The sequence below is a fragment of the Sorex araneus genome, chromosome 3 (assembly GCF_027595985.1).
Source record: "Sorex araneus isolate mSorAra2 chromosome 3, mSorAra2.pri, whole genome shotgun sequence".
NCBI classification, from domain to species: Eukaryota; Metazoa; Chordata; class Mammalia; order Eulipotyphla; family Soricidae; genus Sorex; species Sorex araneus.
In genome coordinates this window covers 110,947,777-110,966,771 of record NC_073304.1, presented here as the reverse complement: position 1 = coordinate 110,966,771, position 18,995 = coordinate 110,947,777, and the positions used below count along the sequence as shown (strand labels likewise).

At 57.7% G+C, this 18,995-nt stretch overlaps 1 protein-coding gene across 6 annotated transcripts in view; it reads right to left on the bottom strand.

Annotated features, from left to right (window-relative positions):
* NINL (ninein like) overlaps positions 1-18,995 on the bottom strand; it is an 87,989-nt gene that overhangs the window by 11,616 nt on the left and 57,378 nt on the right. For all 6 annotated transcript variants that reach the window (XR_008629204.1, XM_055131393.1, XM_055131392.1 and 3 more), the window contains 8 exons: positions 18,746-18,886; positions 14,483-14,657; positions 12,847-12,957; positions 12,257-12,337; positions 10,178-10,307; positions 8,710-8,819; positions 8,298-8,524; positions 5,854-6,420 (listed from right to left, as the gene is read on the bottom strand). Coding sequence is in view for 5 of the 6 variants with exons in the window: in XM_055131393.1 (XP_054987368.1) it covers positions 5,854-6,420; positions 8,298-8,524; positions 8,710-8,819; positions 10,178-10,307; positions 12,257-12,337; positions 12,847-12,957; positions 14,483-14,657; positions 18,746-18,886 (1,542 nt within the window). In the remaining variant the exon portion in view is untranslated. The remainder of the gene's footprint in view (positions 1-5,853; positions 6,421-8,297; positions 8,525-8,709; positions 8,820-10,177; positions 10,308-12,256; positions 12,338-12,846; positions 12,958-14,482; positions 14,658-18,745; positions 18,887-18,995) is intronic.

The window sequence follows — 18,995 nt, the reverse complement described above, 5'->3', positions numbered from 1 at the left end:
TCCACCAGCAGCTGAGAGATGAGCAGTTCACCAAGGAAGACCCCGGGAAGGCAGCCTCAGGTCGACACAGGCCCGAAGACCTGATTCTTCAACCACTGGTCTCCATGACACTTACTTCCCCCACCAGGGCCCTTCTCTGGCATTAGCTTACAATTTTTTCTTCTAAAAGTATGTCCAGCCACATGACTTATTATGTTCACTTCATGAATTATGCTTCTAATATCAAACATTAAGTATGTCTTCATGAGCATAAATGGTTTAATTTTATCTCATGATGAACTAAGCAGGACATTGACACGAAACACACAACACCCCCCAAATTTTAAAAGTGGCAAAGGTTTTCAAGCAGGGGAGTGAAAAAATTAAGGTCAATGCTTTGAAACTATCACTTTGGTCCAGGGAAAAAATGGCTGGGGGCTGGTGGTGGGAGGCGGCACTGGTGGAGGGATGGTGCTGCATCACTGGATGACTGAAACCCAGTTATGAACAGCTTTGTAATGGTCACGAGTATGCAATTTAAATTTTTTTAATTACTGGTCTAGAATATAGAAATATAAAAAGAATACTCAAAGTGTGACACAGAAAGAAGATAAATGATATGAAAAGGGAGGGGGCAGGGTGTCTGGGTGTTTCCTGTCTGTAGCTCAGATAACTGAAGGTTATCCCACTCAGCCCTATACCTCGTGTCAAGAAGCTGATGGTTTAAATATGGACGATTCTCAAAAAATTAGAAATTGAGCTCCCATTTGACCCAGCAATACCACTGCTGGGAATATATCCCAGAGAGGCAAAAAAGTATAATCGAAATGGCATCTGCACATGTATGTTCATCGCAGCACTGTTTACAATAGCCAGAATCTGGAAAAAACCCGAATGCCCTAGAACGGATGACTGGTTGAGGAAACTTTGGTACATCTATACAATGGAATACTATGCAGCTGTTAGAAAAAAGGAGGTCACAAATTTTTTATTTAAGTGGATCGGCATGAAAAGTTTCATGCTAAGTGAAATGAGTCAGAAAGAGAGAGACAGACATAGAAAGATTGCACTCATCTATGACATATAGAATAACAGAGTGGGAGACTAACACCCAAGAATTGTAGAAACAACTACCAGGAGGTTGACTCCATGGCTAGGAGGCTGGCCTCACATTCTGGGGAAAGGGCAACTCAGAGAAGGGATCACCAACTATAATGTAGTCGAAGGCCATGTGGGAGAAGGGAGTTTGCGGGCTGAATGAGGGCTAGAGACTGAGCACAGTGGCCACTCAACACCTTTATTGCAAACCACAATAGCTAATTAGAGGGAGAGAACAGAAGGGAATGCCCTGCCACAGTGACAGGGTGGGGTGGGGGGAGATGGGATTGGGGAGGATGGGAGGGATGCTGGGTTTACGGGTGGTGGAGTATGGGCACTGGTGAAGGGATGGGTTCCCGAACTTTGTATGGGGGAAGCATAAGCACAGATGTGTATAAATCCGTAACTGTACCCTCATGGTGATTCATTAATTAATAATAAATAAATTTATTAAAAAAAAAAGAAGCTGATGGTTTAAAGGATGCTTGTTCTCACAGAAAGCAAAGCTTTAGGTTCTAAAACAAGAGCAACCCCTGGGCCCTAGAAGCAAAGCTGTGAGCTGCCAGGAGAGCGGAGCTGCCAGAGGTGGTGAGGGAACCTGCTTTCAGGGAAGGAACGACAGCCCTTCCACACGATGTACTAGGTGCCTGACTTCCTGGACTCCCTGGACTGCACCTGGGGAACATGAGTCAGTCCTTGCACAGGCACCTGTGCCCTGTGCTGTGGGCTGGCGCTCCCCAGCCCTGCCCGTCTGCTCGGCTCTATGCGTCTCAGCCCGCCTTTCTTTTTACATTCTGGAGAAGCCCATATTCCCCTGAACACTTGTTTACCCTCTTCTTCTCTCCTCACAACTTTCTAAGCAAGCTTAATCCTATTAAAAAAAAAAGTTTATCATGTTTAACAAACTGTGCTGGCAAAACTGGACAGCTACATGCAAAAAGTGGGCTTAGACCTCCACCTATCACCATGTACAAAAGTCAGATCAAAATGGATTAAAGACCTCAACATTCTGTCCCTTAGGACCAGAATCCCCAAGGTACATTGAAGACAAGGCCAGCAAAACCCTCCATGACATTGAAGCCAACAGTATCTTCAAAGATGACACGCCACTGGCCAAGCAAGTGAAAACAGAGATAAATAAATGGGACTATCTCAAACTAAGAAGCTGCTGCACCTCAAAAGAAAGTGACCAAAATACAATCTACAGAATGGGAAAGGATATTTACGCAGCACACATCCAATAAAGGGTTGATATCAAGGATATAAAATGCACTGGTTGAACTCCACAAGAAGAAAACTGCCGACCTGATCAAAAAACGGGGTGATGAGGGGCTGGATCGATAGCACAGTGGGTAGGGCTTTTGCCTTCCACGTGGCCAACCCGGATTCGATTCCCAGCATCCCATATGGTCCCCTGAGCACCGCCATGGGTAATTCCCGAGTGCAGAGCCAGGAGTAACCCCTGTGCATGACCGGGTGTGACCCAAAAAGCAAAAAAAAAAAATGGGGTGATGAAATGAACAGAAACTTTCCCAAAGAAAAAATCCGAATGGCTGAGAGGCACATGAGAAAATGCTCAACATCACTAATCATCAGGGAGATGCAGATCAAAACAACAATGAGATATCATCTCACACCACAGAGACTGGCCCACATCCCAATAAACAAAAGCAACCGGTGTTGGCGTAGATGTGGGGAGAAAGGGACTCTCCTTCACTGCTGGTGGGAATGCCAACTGGTTCAGCCCTTTTGAAAAACAATATGGACGATTCTCAAAAAATTAGAAATTGAGCTTCCATTTGACCCAGTAATACCACTCCTGGGAATATATCCCGGAAAGGCAAAAAGGTATAGTAGAAATGACATCTGCATTTCTGTGTTCACTGCAGCACTGTTTACTATAGCCACAATCTGGAAAAAAACCAGAGTGCCCAAAAACAGATGACTGGTTAAAGAAACTATGGTACATCTACACAGTGGAATACTATGCAGCTGTCAAAAAAGATGAAGTCATATAATTTGCATATAAGTGGATCAACATGGAAAGTATTATGTTGGGTGAAATGAGTCAGAAAGAAAGAGACAGACATAGAAAGATTGCACTCATATGTGGAATATAAAGTAGCAGAGAGGTACGAGCTTGCAATGATGCAATTTCTGGCAGAAATTTCTCTGGACTTAGTTACTAAAATACTAAAATACAGAAATCCAAAACCATGCGGCTGCTGTTGCGGCCGCTCGACCTCATATGTCTTCATTCTCAGCAATAGAAAACAAATTATCAAATGCTTCCTTTTCAGCAGGTCCGACTTTGTGGGGTGGGGAGAAACTCCAAACAATAATAGTGAGTTTTTTGTTGAAATAGTGAATGTAATCAAAGTAAAGTGAAAGTAAAGTGAAATTTATCAGCTACACATGCAGGGTGGGGGACTGGGGAGGTGGGGGGTGGGGGGAGGTTTACTGTGATTCTTGGTGGTGGAATATGTGCACTGGTGAAGGGATGGGTGTTCGAGCATTGTATAACTGAGACTTAAACCTGAAAGCTTTATAACTTTCCACATGGTGACTCAATAAAAAAAATAATAAATTTTTTGGGGCTGGAGTGATAGCACAGCGGGTAGGGCATCTGCCTTGCACGCAGACCCGGGTTCGAATCCCAGCATCCCATATGGTCCCCTGAGCACCGCCAGGGGAATTCCTGAGTGCAGAGCCAGGAGTAAACCCTGTGCATTGCTGGGTGTGAACCAAAAAGAAATAATAATAATAATAATTTTTTTAAATAAAGCTTATTATTAAAAAAAAGGCCACTCATGATTTGGCAGAAGCAAAACCAAAAAGAATCAGAGTCTGTAGGAAGCTCACATACTATAATTATGTGATATAAATTAAAGATATATATTATGAAATGCTTCCATGGATAAGAGAGGAATTATGACAAACACAAAACACAAATGAGCAGAAAGGAACTGCTTTACACGGTCTGGTGCAGGGCTGGAGTGATACGACCGCAGGTAGGGCATTTGCCTTGCACGTGGCTGACCTGAGCTTGAATCCTGGCCCCCACATGGCCCCCCAAGCCTGCCAGGAGTAACCCCTGAGCACAGAGCCAGGTGTGGCACTCAAACAAAACTATCTGACATGACCAAACAGAATTATTCAATAATTTTTTAAAAATACTGTACTACTCTTAGCACCTATATTGCAAACCATGATGCACAAAAGGAAAAGGAGAGAGAGCAAGAAGGAAATGCCTCCCATAGAGGGAAGCTGGGGGTGGGGAAATAGGGGCCATTGGTGGTGGGAGGTGTGCACTGGCGGAGGGACGGGGCTGGACCACTGTCTGACTGAAACCCAATTACGAACAGCTTTGTAATGTTCTATCTCACAGATATTCAATGTAAAAGTTTCTTTTAAATTACTGGTCTAGAACATAGAAATATGAAAATACTCAAAGCGTGACACAGAAAGAAGATGGATATGAAAGGGGAGCTGAGGGACAGGGAAATGTGAAAGGTCTCGCACCTTACACGTCAAGGGACAGGCAAGTCCCAACAGTGGGGTCCCAGTCCGCAGACGGGCACCACAGGTGTGAGCCGCTTCCCTCCGGGGAAGGCCTAGGCCTGCGCCTGCTGGCGGCCGGCCCGGCCCTTGCATTGCTCTCAGCGAGTGTGTGCGCTCAGAGGGGCCGGGCAGCAGGGGCGCGTGGGCAGGCTGGCACGGGCCCCAGCCCCGCCCGCTCAGCACTTCTCTGCTCTCCCCCTCCCCCGTGGCTGGCACTGCGGGCAGCAGATGCTCAGCCCAACTGGCTGCCCAGACGGCACCAGCCGGCAGGGACTTGCTGCACGGGGCAGTTGGGCCCGTGCACCAACAATTCTGCAAGGTGTGCGGGGCCCTGTCGGCCCAACCTGCCCTGGCAGAGCAGGGCCTGGCACTGGGGTGCTGCAGTGCTGGACCCGACAGACCCTCCAGAAGGTGGTGCCCCTCCCGCTGGCGCCCTGCAGAGCCCGCCCCGCCCAGCTCCACAGGGACAGTGCCATGGGAGCTCTGTTCCCTCCTCGCCCACCTCTAGCTCCTGCCTCTGCTCCACACCCTCCCCCGCCAGTAAACCAGACCCCAGGCCGCAGCGTCACACACTCAGACTCAGGCGCACACCGAGAGCGTGTGCTGTCTGGTACTGCCAGCTCTCCTCTCGTGTCCCCCGACCCGGTACGTGCCCAGGCTTGGGGGATGGCTGCTCGGCCTCTCCATCATCGTGGGAAACTGGGGTGCATCGACCCTCCACAGAGGGAAGCGCCCACTCTGAGAGTCGGCCGTGGGCCTGCAGGCCGGGGGGGCGGGGAGAGTGGGTCTGGGAAGGGCTGGCGCCGACTCCCCGCCAGGGGCAGCAGGGCCAGGCCCTGCCCATGCCTCTCAGCTGTGAAGCGCGGGCAACGGCCTTGGCGGCTGCATCTGCGGCTCTCCAGGAAGCAGGTCTGGGGGCCTGTGCTGGGTGCCAGCTCGTGCGCGCCTCTGGCTGTGCTCACATGTCCCTTCTGGGTCTGACTTCATGGACGCGGGAGCTGAACTCAGCGCCATGAGCAGGCGCCACCACTGAGGCGGTTGTCTCGGCACCCACCGTCCCTATGGGCGCGACAGGGCTGGTGCGCATACGTTTTTCTTGGGTTTCTGGGCACACCCAGCAGTGCTCAGGGGCTACTAATACCACTTTTCTTTCCCTTTTCATGCAATGGAACAACGGGAGCACCTGGCGGGCAGGAAGGAGCTGCCCCAGCGCACCTGTGCCTCTCGCGGGCGACGGCCTCCAGCTCCCGCTCCTGCTCCAGCGCAGCCTCGCCCGGGGGGCCGTCTCCTGGCGCCCCAGGCCCGTGCTCCCTCCCATTGGTGGAGAGCACCAGCTCCTCCAGGGCTGCCCCGGCTTCCGCCACACACGGGGCCATCGGGGAGGAGCGCCCGGCGGGCACCGAAGCCCCCGGCATGGTCCTGGGCAGGCACTCAGAGGGCCCGGGTGGCAGGAGGGGGTCCGCACATCCTGCTGGCTCCCCGCTGGGCCTGCCCTTTGCTGCCAGCTGCACAGGGGGCCACTCCCTCCTGCCTGCCCCCACCGGCCCAGCCCTCGGAAGGGCCTGCGGCACGTGGACGTCCTGCGCCAGCCCTTCCACCTGCTCCCCAAGTGCCAGCTTGTGGGGCTCCTGCCCCAGGGCCTGCCCGGCGTGCGAGAGGGGCTCTGCCTCCCGCTCCAGGCCCGTCGGCCTCCCTGGCCCAGGCTGCAGAGGCCCGGTGTGCCCAGGGGTTGCCTGCGTGGTGTCCAGCCACAAGTGGACCTCGTTCAGCTTCACCTCTTCCCTGCAGAAACAGAAAAACAGAAGCTCAAGACCCCCTCGAAAAGACAGGCTCCTGCTCACAGCCAGCCAGCTCCGCAGGAACGCGCCTGCCTCCCCTCCCCGCCAAGGCCACCCAGGGCCAGGTTTGAGACCAAAGCCACGCTCACCCGGGGGCCAAGGAGCAGAGCGAAGCTCGAGCCCTGAGAGCAGCCGACATGCACCGGGGCTGCCGACCCCAGTCGGGCCCCCTCTGACCGGCGAGCCAGCGTCCACCTGAGACCCAGGGGCGGGTTCTCAGCAGAGAGCGGGTGGGAGCAGCACAGCCAGCGTGGGCCTGAGCCAGGCTCCTTGGTGGCCATTTGCCAATGCCCAGTGCTGGTGCTTGGAGGGGCATGCCCTGCAGGCCGAGGGGCTGCAGCAGGGAGTCTGCACCCCCAGAGAGCTCCGGGACAGCCCCTCAGGGGGATACTGGAGCTCGGGGGAGAGCCAGCGGTCCCGGTCTGAACCGCCGCCCAGGCTGAGCGGTGAGGGGAGCGGGTGTGCGCCAGGTGTGGACACACCCTCCTCGGGGCCCAGGGGGCACCTCGTGCAAGGTGGGGAGGTCTGAGTGTCCAGCGAGGGCAGGCAGGGGCCAGCCGCAGCAGCTGCCCAGCAGAGGAGGGGAGTGGCTTTTCCTCGCACGGCCATGCGCAAACTGGCAGACTCTGGTTTCCAAGTGGCCTTTCTCTTTTCACTGCCTCCCCCCACCCCAGGGTAACGCTGCTCCCTGAGTTGTGTGTGGTCCTTGTGAAGGGGCTACGCTCAAGCATCAACCCACTCTGACGTTAGTCCATGTGCGGCCGAAGCCAGCGCTGCTTTAGCCTCTCAAGAACCTCTTCCTCAGATTCAGCATTGCCCACCCTGGCACAAGGGCTATTTTAGAACTCATCTCTCCATGTTCGGGCATGCCCAGTGAGGTGTGGGTACACGATAGACAAACCACCCTTGGCTGCCAGCGAGCCGAGACAACAAAGAAGAATCCCAAAGCCGACCAGGGCGAGGGAGTAGGCGTTGGCCTGGCACGCAGCCGGCCTGGGCTCAATCCCCAGCACCCCAATGCCAACAGTAATCCCAACATAAGCCAGAAGTAAACCGAGCACTGCCAGAGGAAGCCTCGGTTTCCCCTGGCCAGTGAGAGAGGGAGCCAGTTCCATCTCTCCCCCCTCAACCTGACACATTCCACCCTGAGCACAGCTATCTCAGCATCCCCAGGGCTCCCCAGGAGCATAAACCTCTGCCCTGGAGTCTAGGCTGATGGGGAAACTGAGATAACACGCAAATAAGCGGCAGGGTTTGCTTCCCTTCGCCAGAGAGAAAATTTCCCCTTGTCCCCTGTCCCCCATGCACCTGACACAAATTTCATTCCCAAGTCCTAGCCTGACGTTCCTTGAGTTTTCCAGAACCATAAACCTTGTCCCAGAGCCTCAGCCGGTGGGAGGCTGAGACCAGGAGCAGGAACGCCCAGGGGACGAGGCCAGCTGACGGCCTTGCGTGTCCAGACTCCAACCTAACTGAGTCCCACCTAGCGCCTCCCCGCCTGGGAAGCCTCTTTTCCTTTCTACTTTCCCCAATTCACTCTGAAAACCCTGCAGGGCCCAGGAACACGGAGGCACAGAGGCCGCGTGGGGAGCAGTGCTGGCACCGGAAGAGCCAAGACTTCCACAAAGCAAACTGCTCCTGGCCTGACATCAGCTGCCATGCCTCTGAGTGATGCTTCTTCCTTCCAGACACGAGGACCTACCCTTCTCGCCCTCCGGGAAGGCCACTCGGTCACTACGGCTCTGAGCAGTTTGCCCAAGTCCCATCAGTTCAGATCACGCTCACAGCCAGATGCCCGCGGCGAGTCCCTCGGAAACGCACCTTCCGTGTGGCCCCGGCTCCCGCAGGTCCGGCCGTGCATGCACACAGCACTGCTCCCGAGGGGGCCCGGCCCAGGGCCGCTCCTGCAGGCCGAGGAGGAGCGCCTCCAGCTCGGCCTTCTGGTCCTCCAGCGCCCGGACCTGGAGCCGGAATGCCCGCTCTGTCTCCTTCCTCTCCTGTGCGAAGTCCCGCCTCATCGCCTCCGCTTCCCTCTCGTAGTGGCTCACCTGAGGAAGGAGCGCCGCAGCAACTAGGCTCCCCAGAGCACTGACCTCAGAGCACAGACCCGGGGCGAGAGGCAGAAAGAGAGACGGGAACCCTCCCCAAGGACGGGGGCGACTCGAGAAGGAGGCCCCAGCCCGGGGAGGCCCAGAGCGCCGCCCTCCCTGTCAGGAGCCCCCACTCCCCTGACCTGCGTCTCCAGCTGGGTCTTGAGGTCCTGGTAACGCTCCTTCACCTGCTCCAGCATGAGCTCCGTCCCAAGGCTCGCCGGCACGCTCTCGCCCACCCACAGGGGCAAGGCTGCAGAGGAGAGGTCACTCACACCAGGCCACCCACCCCTCCTAGCGCACCGCTCCACGTCCACACCCCAGTCTCTGGCAGCCCTCAACGCTGGGATCTCTGGAGTCCGCCAGAGCAGGGATCCCTGACATGCTCCGGCCCCCAAAGCCGTCCCCGCTGGCGGCAAGTGCACAGAACTGGAAACACGGAGGCAGGTGCAGAGGCCGGGCGACGGGGCAGACGTGGCCCCTCCTTCTCAGGGAGGACCCACCACACCTCCTTCTACATGGATAAAGCCGGCCACGGGCTGTCGGGAAGGGCCCGGAAATGAGACCCTGGTAGCCCATGCAGGCCCGAGTGCAGCACGGGAAGACCCCCGCACCGCTGTGACCGGGGAGGGGAGGCTGGGACACCAAGGCCTGGCGGGGAGGCACCGTAGAAGCTGGCATGAGCTTGGCTCTGCCCACGCCATGGGGTGCCGGCTGGGCCTCAGCTCCTGCCCTCAGCACCTTCCTGGTGTCCACTCCTGGTGCGGATGGACAGCCTTCCCCGCAGCCACGGACCCAGACGCTCACCTTCCCTCCCAGCCGACGTTGGCAGGCACTGTGTGAGCAGAGTCCCTGGGACAGGGGGGCTGTTCCCCTCAAGTGCCCCCAAGCCCAATGGAAGGAGCCTACGTGAGCACTCTGGTACGGTGCTCTGCTTTCAGTGGACAGCTGGGGCTTGAGACGGGACAGCAGGGAGGCCCTGGCTGGCATGTGGCCAACACGAAATGGAACCCTGAAGCACACGTGGTCCCCGAACCCCACCAGGAATGCACCCTCAGTGCACAGTTGGGCCTGGCCCTCAGCACCGCCAGGTGTGGCCCAGAGAACACATCAAACGCCAGAGGGCGTCCCTGGGCTAAGGCTGGGGAGTCTTCTGCGGCCAGCTGCGCCACGGGCTGATGCTCCCAGGGCCCCCGGGGGGGGCCCCGCCCCCCCCGCCCCCAGAGCAGCGCCTGCTGGGCTCAGAGGGCGCCCGTGCCCACCCAAGGGTGTGCACTAGAGCGCCGCCCACCCAGGGTCCCTGTGCACGGCCGTGTCGGGCCCTGCTCCACCCCCGCTGCCTGCCTCCCCTGGCCAGCCCAGTTCCTCAATTTCCCACGAGTGACCCCTCCTGCCTGAGGGACGCTTGTGCCAGCGGCTCTGGAACCCAGTCCGTGTGCCAGAGTGACTCTGTGAGACTGTCCAGCTGGGCTTGCGACCACCACACTAAGCGCTGTGGCGTCTCCAGGAGCGGGTGGTCGCCTGTCCTCGGGTCCCTGGAATCACCCTCCCAACTCCTGGGTCCCGGCTGTGGTGAGCACAGGCCTGGGGGCTGCAGGGCTGCGACCCTACCTTCTGGGCAGTGTCCAGGGAGCAGCTGCACATCCGCCTGTGTGCGCGGCCGACCTGGGGGGCTCAGGGGCAGCCTTGCCTGCAGGCCCTCGAGGGCCGTCTGCAGCTCGTCGTTCTGGTCCTGTAACTCCTGTGGGGCAGAGTGCAAAGCCCTCAGGGCACTGCTGTAGCCAGGCCAGCGCGGCCAAAGCTCTGAGCAACTCTCACCGCAGGGGCACCCGCCTCGCAAACGGGCACACGGCCAGCAGTCCCTCCGGGAGGAAGCCCTGAGCACTGCCCACTCTGACCCAACCCCCCACAGCCCCAGAGAAGAGACAGAGAAGGACCGAGGGCGGGTGCCTCCCGGCTGGGGCGGGGCTCAGGGCAGAGAGGGAGGCGGCCGGAGGAGGTCAGGGCTCTGAGCAGGATTCTGGGCAGGCGGCCACACGCCCCCCACCCTGTCCCCTACAACCATCCCCACAGGGGGAAAAGGCGGAGGCTCAGCTGCAGGTTCCCTGACTGGGGACCTCCGGCCTCCAGAACTGTGAAAATGAATTTCTGTCACTCTCAAGCCTGCCAGATGATGCCATCTGGTGGCAGGTACGGACAGACTGCGACCAGACAAAGGTGACACGTTCCAGAAAAGGGTGTGACGGGCCACTGACAGCAGTGCAGGAGACGAGAGGACGACAAAGCCGGAATACAAGCCTCAGGTGAGAGAGTCGTATCGGGGGAGGGGGCAGCCAGTGCCACGCAGCCTAGAACATTCTCAGCAACAGGATGCAGAGGAGGGTCCTCGGGAGCAAAGGCCACAGCTGTAGCTGCGCCATTTCCGTGGCGGGAACTCCCTCATGGCTACTCCAAGCTACCAAGGGTCTGACAGGAGTGGGCGAGACTCCTGAGCATTCAGCATCAGCCCTGCCGCAGCCCGGGTGAAGCAGGTGTGTCCCCAGGAGCACACAGGCTGAAGCAGCCACTGAACTTCCACACTCAACCTCCACACTGACTTCCCGTCAGATGGTTCAGAAACAACCATACACCCAACAAACACCCACACGCACACATACACCAACACACACACCCTTGCCCATCCCCCCCCACACACACCCATCCCCCCACACGCAGGAGCACACACCCACACACCCACCCTCACCCACACCCCCCACTCGTGCACACACACACACCCTCACCCACCCACGCACGCACACACCCACAGAGCTCTGCATATGAAGTCACAGCAGAAAGCGTGAAAGGTGAGCACCTCGTCACTCAGAGGAGAGGGCCTATCTGTCCTCTGCCTACTCTGATCTGGTGGGGGTGGACGGAGGAACTTCATGTACGTGAAAGATTCTTTTCGATTGAGCTTAACATCTTTAAAGGCTGGATGTGGGGGTGTCCGCAGCGCAGGGCTTGCTTCTGGCTCTGGCCCAGATCAAACAGGTCCTGGCTGAGCAAGCCACATGCGAGGGAAGCCCAATCGCTCCTGGCCCCAAGGAAGTTTTCAAAATGTATTAGATGTTTGTTTGAAACAACCAAAAATGTACAAAATATGGGAAGGACAAATGTAGAACATGGAGATGAACACTAAGAAGTAAAGTAATCTGCTTTTTTAAAAACAAAGACTGAAGTGCCGAGAGCTGAGCAGTGTAGCGGATCACACGTCACGCTGGGGACAGAGAAGACATTTCCACAGAGGAACGCGCGGCAGGGCGGCCAGGGACAGGGCCGAGTCTGCATAGCCTGAAGAAGAGAGAGCCTCTGGCTGCCCCACCGGACCTCCAGCCCTGTCCTAAGCGGGAAGGGTCCCGGCGAGGCGGGGGAGGGGGCAGGGGGCGGGGGGGGGCACAGCACACCCACGACTCACCTGCACCCACTAGCAGGGCCAGGGCGAGGAAGCGGGAGCAGAGACACGGCTTTACTGGGGACGGGGCACTGGGTGCTGAGTGCACAGCAGCCCCTGGCGCCCGCTCTGCGCCTGCCCCCACCGGCAGGCCTGACAGGTCGGAAGGGCAGAGGCCGCAGCATCAGCTCCAGGGGAGCCCGCGGGACCACACTCCCATGGGCGCGAGGGGAGGACGCGGCTCCCGGGAGCACACCTACCCGGCACTTGCGCTGGTACTCCTGCAGCATCTCGGCAAAGCGCTCCTCCTGGGCCAGCAGCTCCCGGCTCTGCGGCTCCAGCTGCAGGCAGGGGACACGGGCAGGAGTCTGGGGCCGCCGGCTCCTGCCACCAGGGCTCCTGGTCGGTGGGGCCCTGGCCAGTGAGGGAGGCACTGCCACGCCCACACGCCCTCACCCCACTGCAGCCCCCCTGTCCAGAGCCTCCGAGCACCACGCTGTGACCTGGAGGTCTGTGGGGGTGGCCCCGACCCTGCCACAGGGAGGGACTGCAGTCACAGAAGCTCCCCCTTCTCCACCCCTGGTTTAAGCAGGGTCAGTGGCCTCAGTCTCGGGACACTCCCCCCCTTCGGGAGGGGGGAGGATGGGCCACACCCTCTGGGCTTCCTCTTGGCTCACTGCCCACAGGTCAGTCCTGGAGGGCCCTGGGGGACCCTTGTGGCACCAGGGATGAAACCAGGGCCAGCCATGTGCCGGGCAAGCACCTTGCCCCCGTGCTGGCTCTGGCCCCGACACTGACCCCCCTGGGCGGCCCCGTAGGCTTAGGGGCTGGAGGCTCGGCGGGAGCTCACCCTGTCCTTCAGCATCGACTCCAGGTCTTCCTGCAGCCTCCGGACCAACCTCCGGGACTCCGAGAGCTTCTCCGCAAGCTCTGCCACGTCCTTCTGCAGCCGGCTGTTCTCCTGCGGAACGGGCACGGTCTGGCCTGGCAGGGCAGCTTCCAGGCGGGGCTCAGAGTTGCCAGGGCGCAGAAATGCCCCAAATACAGAGACAGGGTCACTTTGCTGCTGCTGCTCCTGCCCCAGTGCTCACGGACATGAGGGAAACAGCGATGGTGCTCGCCCCGAGTCCAAGAGGAGGCCCCCCTCTCCAGCTGTCCTGAGCCAGAGGTCTGGCTGAGGGAGGGGCTGGGGCAGTGGAGGGTGGGAGGGAGGCAAAACAGGGTGTTCGAATGCCCAGTGGGCCACTCAGAAAGGCCAGATGGGCTGAGGGGGCTCACAGAGACCAACCCAGGATGGCCACGGGTGTGGTGGGGGTGGGTGTGTGGTGGGTAATGTTAGTCGGTGCTTTCTTCTCTGCAGCAGGGAGCTTAGGGTTACTGAGCAGCACCCATCACAGTGCTCCTGGAGCATTCCCATTCACCTTGAGCTCCTCCTTTGTGCTTGCTTTCCCTCTCTGTTAATCGCTCATTTCCCCTAGTCAGACCTGTGACCTGGCCTTGTGTTTGTAAGTGAAGCCCTGCTTTCCTCCCTCCCTCCCTCCCTTCTGTCCTGCGCAGGTCACTGTACAGACGCAGGAAGACAGTTGGGGCTGTGCTCTTGTCAGAGAGTCAGCTGACTCCTGGGCGTCTGTCATATTTGCCTGATGTAGGCCTCAGTTGCCCTTAGCTCCTAGTGCCCCAAAACAGGGTCCCGACGAAGGGATGTGGATGGACTCAGGCAAGCTGTGAGCTACCCTGGCATCAAACAGGACAGGTCGAGCACTGTAGAACTTACAGTGGGTGAAGAGCATGGTCATGAACAAACTCTGTCATGACTGAAAAAGAGGGAACTGGACCCTGGTGGGGTTAGGAAAGACTGACCTGGCCTGAGCACTGTGGTCTGGGGTCTATAGTGAGATGGCCCCAGGAGAGCCGCCCTTTACACTTAATATATCCCTTACTGTGCCCATCCACATGACTAGAACGATTATTAAGAAGCAAATTTAAGATGACCACCTAAACGGACATGGACGAAGGAAAGGAGAAATGAGGCCTTCATCATTGGCACTCCCCTGCGGGGGCGTGGGGGGCACCTGGAGGGGCTCCCCAGGAAGGGCTCTTTGTGCTGACTGTGCTCCCACCACTGTGTCTGCTACTCCAGGACTGGGAAGGTGACCCAGGCTGGGGGGGGGGGGGGCGGGAACAGGTAGCGGGGGAGCAGAGTGAACCTGTGGAATACAGGGCCCTGCTCCCTTCATGCGACTGTCGGAAGCGGTGGGCCAGGGTGGGCAAGTGGGTCCTAGCCACCAAGCGCAGCACGCACCCACACACTTTCTGAACACACATCCGTGGGGGGGGGGGGGTAGGTGCGGGGGCGGGTGAAGGGGTGGGTGTAAAAGCGAGTGTGGGTGTAGGGGTGGGTGCGGGGCTGGGTGTCCGGGAGGTTCGTGTGGGCTGAGGCCCCCCAAAGCCAGAATCCTCTCTGCGGCAGGCCGAGGGCCGCCTACCTGCAGGGCCAGGCCCAGCGAGTCCCGCAGGCCGGCCTCACGGGCGCGCGCCTGCTCGAGGCCCCGCTGCAGCGCCGCCGTGTGTGCGCGCGCGCGCTCCCACTGCAGCTCGCGCTCCTCCTCCGCGCGCGCGCGCAGCGCGACCAGCCGCTCCCGGAAGTCCCGCTCGAGGCACCTGCGAGGACAGAGCCGTTGACCGCGGGTGCCCACGCCCCTCCCTGCCCTCCGCGGCCCTGCAGAGACCCCTGGGCGGCGGCCAGCGCGTGACCCGTGGCGGGGCCGCCCCCATTCGTGTGCCCGTCCCCGGCGCAGCCGGCACGCGTGCGGCGCCCTGGACGGACCACAGCCCCCTCCCGGGGCAGCAAACGGCCCTCGGACCAGCGGCCCGCAGCCCCCCTCGGCGCCAGCGCGGCTGCTCTGTGCACGGCTGCCGGGAGGCGGCGCTGGCCGGACACAGACCCTGGATCCTGCCTCTTCCCTGCCCGGTCTCCTCCAGAGGCTCCGAGCAGCTGAGCAAGGAACAGAGAGCACGGGGTAGAGAGCCACGGGGGGCAGTGGGCACATCAGCCTGGCAACCGCGCGAGCCTCCCGGCAGCTAACGGCTGTTTCCCTCCACCGGCCCGTCTGTTCAGGCTTGCTCCGGGTGTCAGGGACTGAGCGGGGCCTCTGGAGTTTGCCTGGCCCCTCAGCTCCTGTTTTTTTGCTTTTTTGGTCACACCCGGCGTTGCACAGGGGTTGGTTACTGCTGGCTCTGCACTCAGGAATTAGTCCTGGCGGTGCTGGGGGGAGGGGGGCCATATGGGATGCCGGGATTGAACCCGGGTCGGCCGCGTGCAAGGCAAACACCCTTCCCGCTGTGCTATCGCTCCAGCCCCAGCTCTTAAGATTTCTGGTTTGTTTTATTTAAATTTTTTAAGGGCTGGAGCCATAGCACAACGGTTGGGCGTTTGCCTTTCACGCGGTCCACCCGAGTTCGATTCATCTGCCCCTCTTGGAGAGCCCGGCAAACTACCGAGAGTATCGAGCCCGAGAGGCACCAGTGCGTATTGGATATGCCAAAAACAGTAACAATAAGTCTCTCAATGAGAGACATTACTGGTGCCCGCTCGAACAAATCGATGAGCAACGGGATGACAGTGCAATTTTTTAAAAATTTTTAAATGAATCACCGAGACATACAGTTACACTTACAAACTTTCATGCTTGTGTTTAAATCATAAAATGATCGAGTACCCATCCCTCCGGCAGTGCCCATTATCCACCACCAATGATCCCAGTATCTCCCCCCACCCCCCGCCTCTGGCATTCCCTTTTGCTCTCTCTCTCCTTTTGGGTGTTGTGGTCTGCAATAGAGGTAGTGAGCGGCCATCATGTTCAGTCTATAGTGTACTTTGAGCTCGCATCTCCCATCCCGACAGCTCCTGTTTTTGATGGTGCTTTCATCCTGGAAGTGGGTCTCGGACACACAACCAACCCTCCAGAGCTGCATGACATTTCCCAACCCCCACACAGACATTCAGTGCATCAGCTAAACTGACACAGTAGCTGCTCACTGAAGCACTAAACAGTGCTGGGTCAGGGCCCAGGCCTGGCTGTGCTAAGCGGGTTTTGGGGTATGTGCCTCACATGCTCCACCCCCAGGGCAGGGTATCTGCAAGGCCCCTGACACACAGGCCTCTCGGGCTCACAGGCGCACCTCAGAGCGAGACCCCGGCAGCTGGTGGCCTCAGACTTCACTGGAAAGGCTTTGTGGAGTCCAGTGAAAGGACACTTAGGGTTGAGCTTCCCTGAACCCGTGGCTGTACCAAATCCCGCGTGAGTCTTCTATGGCGCATGCCTGTATGCTCATCCCCACACAGGCTCTCCAGAACCACAGAGACACCGACCCATCCTCTCACACACTCACACATTCACACTCTCACACTCACTCTCACACACTCTTACATGCGCTCTCTCACACTGGAACACCCTCACTCTCACACACACTTATCACACATTCACACTCATTCCCACACATATTCATAATCACACACTATGCTCTCACACTCAAACACTCTTACACGCTCACTCTCACATACACACTCTTAACACCCTCACACACACACATTCATACCCTGACAGAACTACTCTCTTTCACACACTATCATACACTTACACATACACTCTCTTTCATACAATCACACACATTCTCACGCTCGCGGAGGGCCCTGGACGCACAAGGAGTCACCTCGGAAGCGCTCCTACAGACCACAGAGAAGCACATGTAGGTCCTTCTGGGGACCAACCTGCACCTCAACTTGCTACTCTGGGCCTTTCTCAGGGGACCCGGCTCTGAGCAGGGGCAGGGTGTGGACTCCCATGTGAGCCCTGACGCCACCAGAGCAGAGGAAGGCTGGCACGGGGCGGCCCGCAGGAGGAAGGTCTCAGTCTACAGACCAAAAGTCCAAAACTCAGCTTGGCTGAGTTTTGTTTGTGAAGCTCAACCAGTGCTTTGTATATCTTCTAAACCAATCCTCTGTCAGACTGATGATGGGTAAATATTCTCTCCCAGTCTGTGGGGAGTCTTTATTCTGGCCATTTCTTTTGTTGTACAGAAGCTTCTTAAATTTATGTAGTTTCATTTGTTTAGTTTTGCTTCCAAATGCTTGATCAATGGCACTGGCTCACTGAAGATAACCTCTAGCTTAAATGTCAGGAAGGGTTAATTTCCAAGTTACATAAAGCAAAACTTAATAGTAACAACAACAACAAAAACATCTTAACAATAACAACAAAAAACAACCCAATCAAAAAATGGGGAGAAGAGATGCACAAAATTTCCCCAAAGAAGACAACAGATGGCCAGCAAGAATGTAAAAATGCTCTACATCACTCTTACCAGGGAAATGCAAACTGAAAGAACAATGAGAGATGTCTTCACACGAGTAAGACGCTCACAAAGAACAAAAATGACAGTGCTGGTGTGGATGTGGGGAAAAGGGACCTTCATCCATGGCTGGTGGGAATGCGGACTCTTCCACCCTACTGGGAGGTGTGTCTCAGGGAACGGAGACGAGTTTCCATACGACTCAATCCCAAGTGTGGCATCTACTCCAGGAGCGCCAGCACTCTACTCAGACAAGACACAGTGCAGCATGTCCACAGCAGCACTATTCAGACAGCCAAACCGGAAACAAGTCAAATTCCCAAGAGTAGATGAAAGGATAAAGAAACAGTGGCACATACACACTGGACTAGAATTCAGCCCAAAGAAAAGAAGAAAACATGCAATTTGCTGTGCTATGTGGACAGAACTGGGGAACACGGTGCTAAGTGAAGTCATCGGGAAGGAGCGTACTGACGGATGATCTCTCTTACATGTGGGAGCACGGGACGCCAGTCAGGGAAAGACAAATGCCCAGAGACACAGAACTGCTCCACAGAAGGGAGACTACTGTGGCGGGAGGTGTGTGTGTGTGTGTGTGTGTGTGTGTGTGTGTGTGTGTGTGTGTGTGTGCATGCATGCGTGCGTGTGTGTGTGTGTGCTGTGTGTTATGTGCTGTGTGTATGTGTGTGCTGTGTGTGCACTGCTGTGTGCGCATGCATGTTGTGTGCGCCGTGTGTGTGCGCCGTGTGTGCCGAGTGTGCTGTGTGTTGTGTGCTGTGTGTGTGTGTGCTGTGTGTGCACTGCTGTATGCGCATACATGTTGTGTGTGTGCGCTCTGTGTATGTGTGTGTGCATGTGCTATGTGTGTGTGTGCTGTGTGTGCTGTGTTGAGCAGGGTGGGAGAGTGTGTGAAGCCCCGAGACAAAGGTGAGGGGTGGCGAACACTCCGGAGGGGCGCGTTGCTGTCTGCACAGAGCCCTGTCATTGGTAGTTTCACAGAACTGTCCATTGTGGTGGCGCCCTCGCCCCTCTTGGCAGGCACCCCCTCGAGAGTGGGCTGTGGAAGTTCCTACCGCCTGGACGGGAGCCCCTCAGAGTGCGGAGACAACTCTCGCCCCATGAGAACCCTGGGCTCCCCTCAAGGGGTCCCAAGGGGGTGTCGAGGCCTGGGACCTCTGAGCAGTCCTCTGAGCAGTGCAGCTTCTCTAGCCGCCGCCGGGAAGCACAAGGAAACAGGCACGGGACTTCCTCCCGGTCTGTGGGACAACCTGAGGGGTGGGCAGGGCCCCCCACAGCAGCGGGCGGCTCCCCGCGCCCACCACATGCCCAGCCCTTTCCCGCTCCCAAGCAGCCCCGCACACGCAGCCTGCAGAGGCCGGCCCCGGGCTGACGCCTACTTGACCCTCTTCTCCGTGAGCTGCTCCAGAGCCGAGTGGCAGTCATCCATCTCTCTGGCAAACTCCAGGTTCCTCTTCTCAGCTCTCTCCAGGTCCTGCCGGGCTTTGTCTCGCTCCTTCTCCATCTGCTCCGCCTGGCCCCTGTCGCAGGAGGCAGCAAGCTCAGGCCTGGGCAGTGCAGGAGCGTGGAGGCCCCAGGAGAGGCAGAGCCACACTGCCATCCCGGCTGCGCCCATTTTACAGATACACG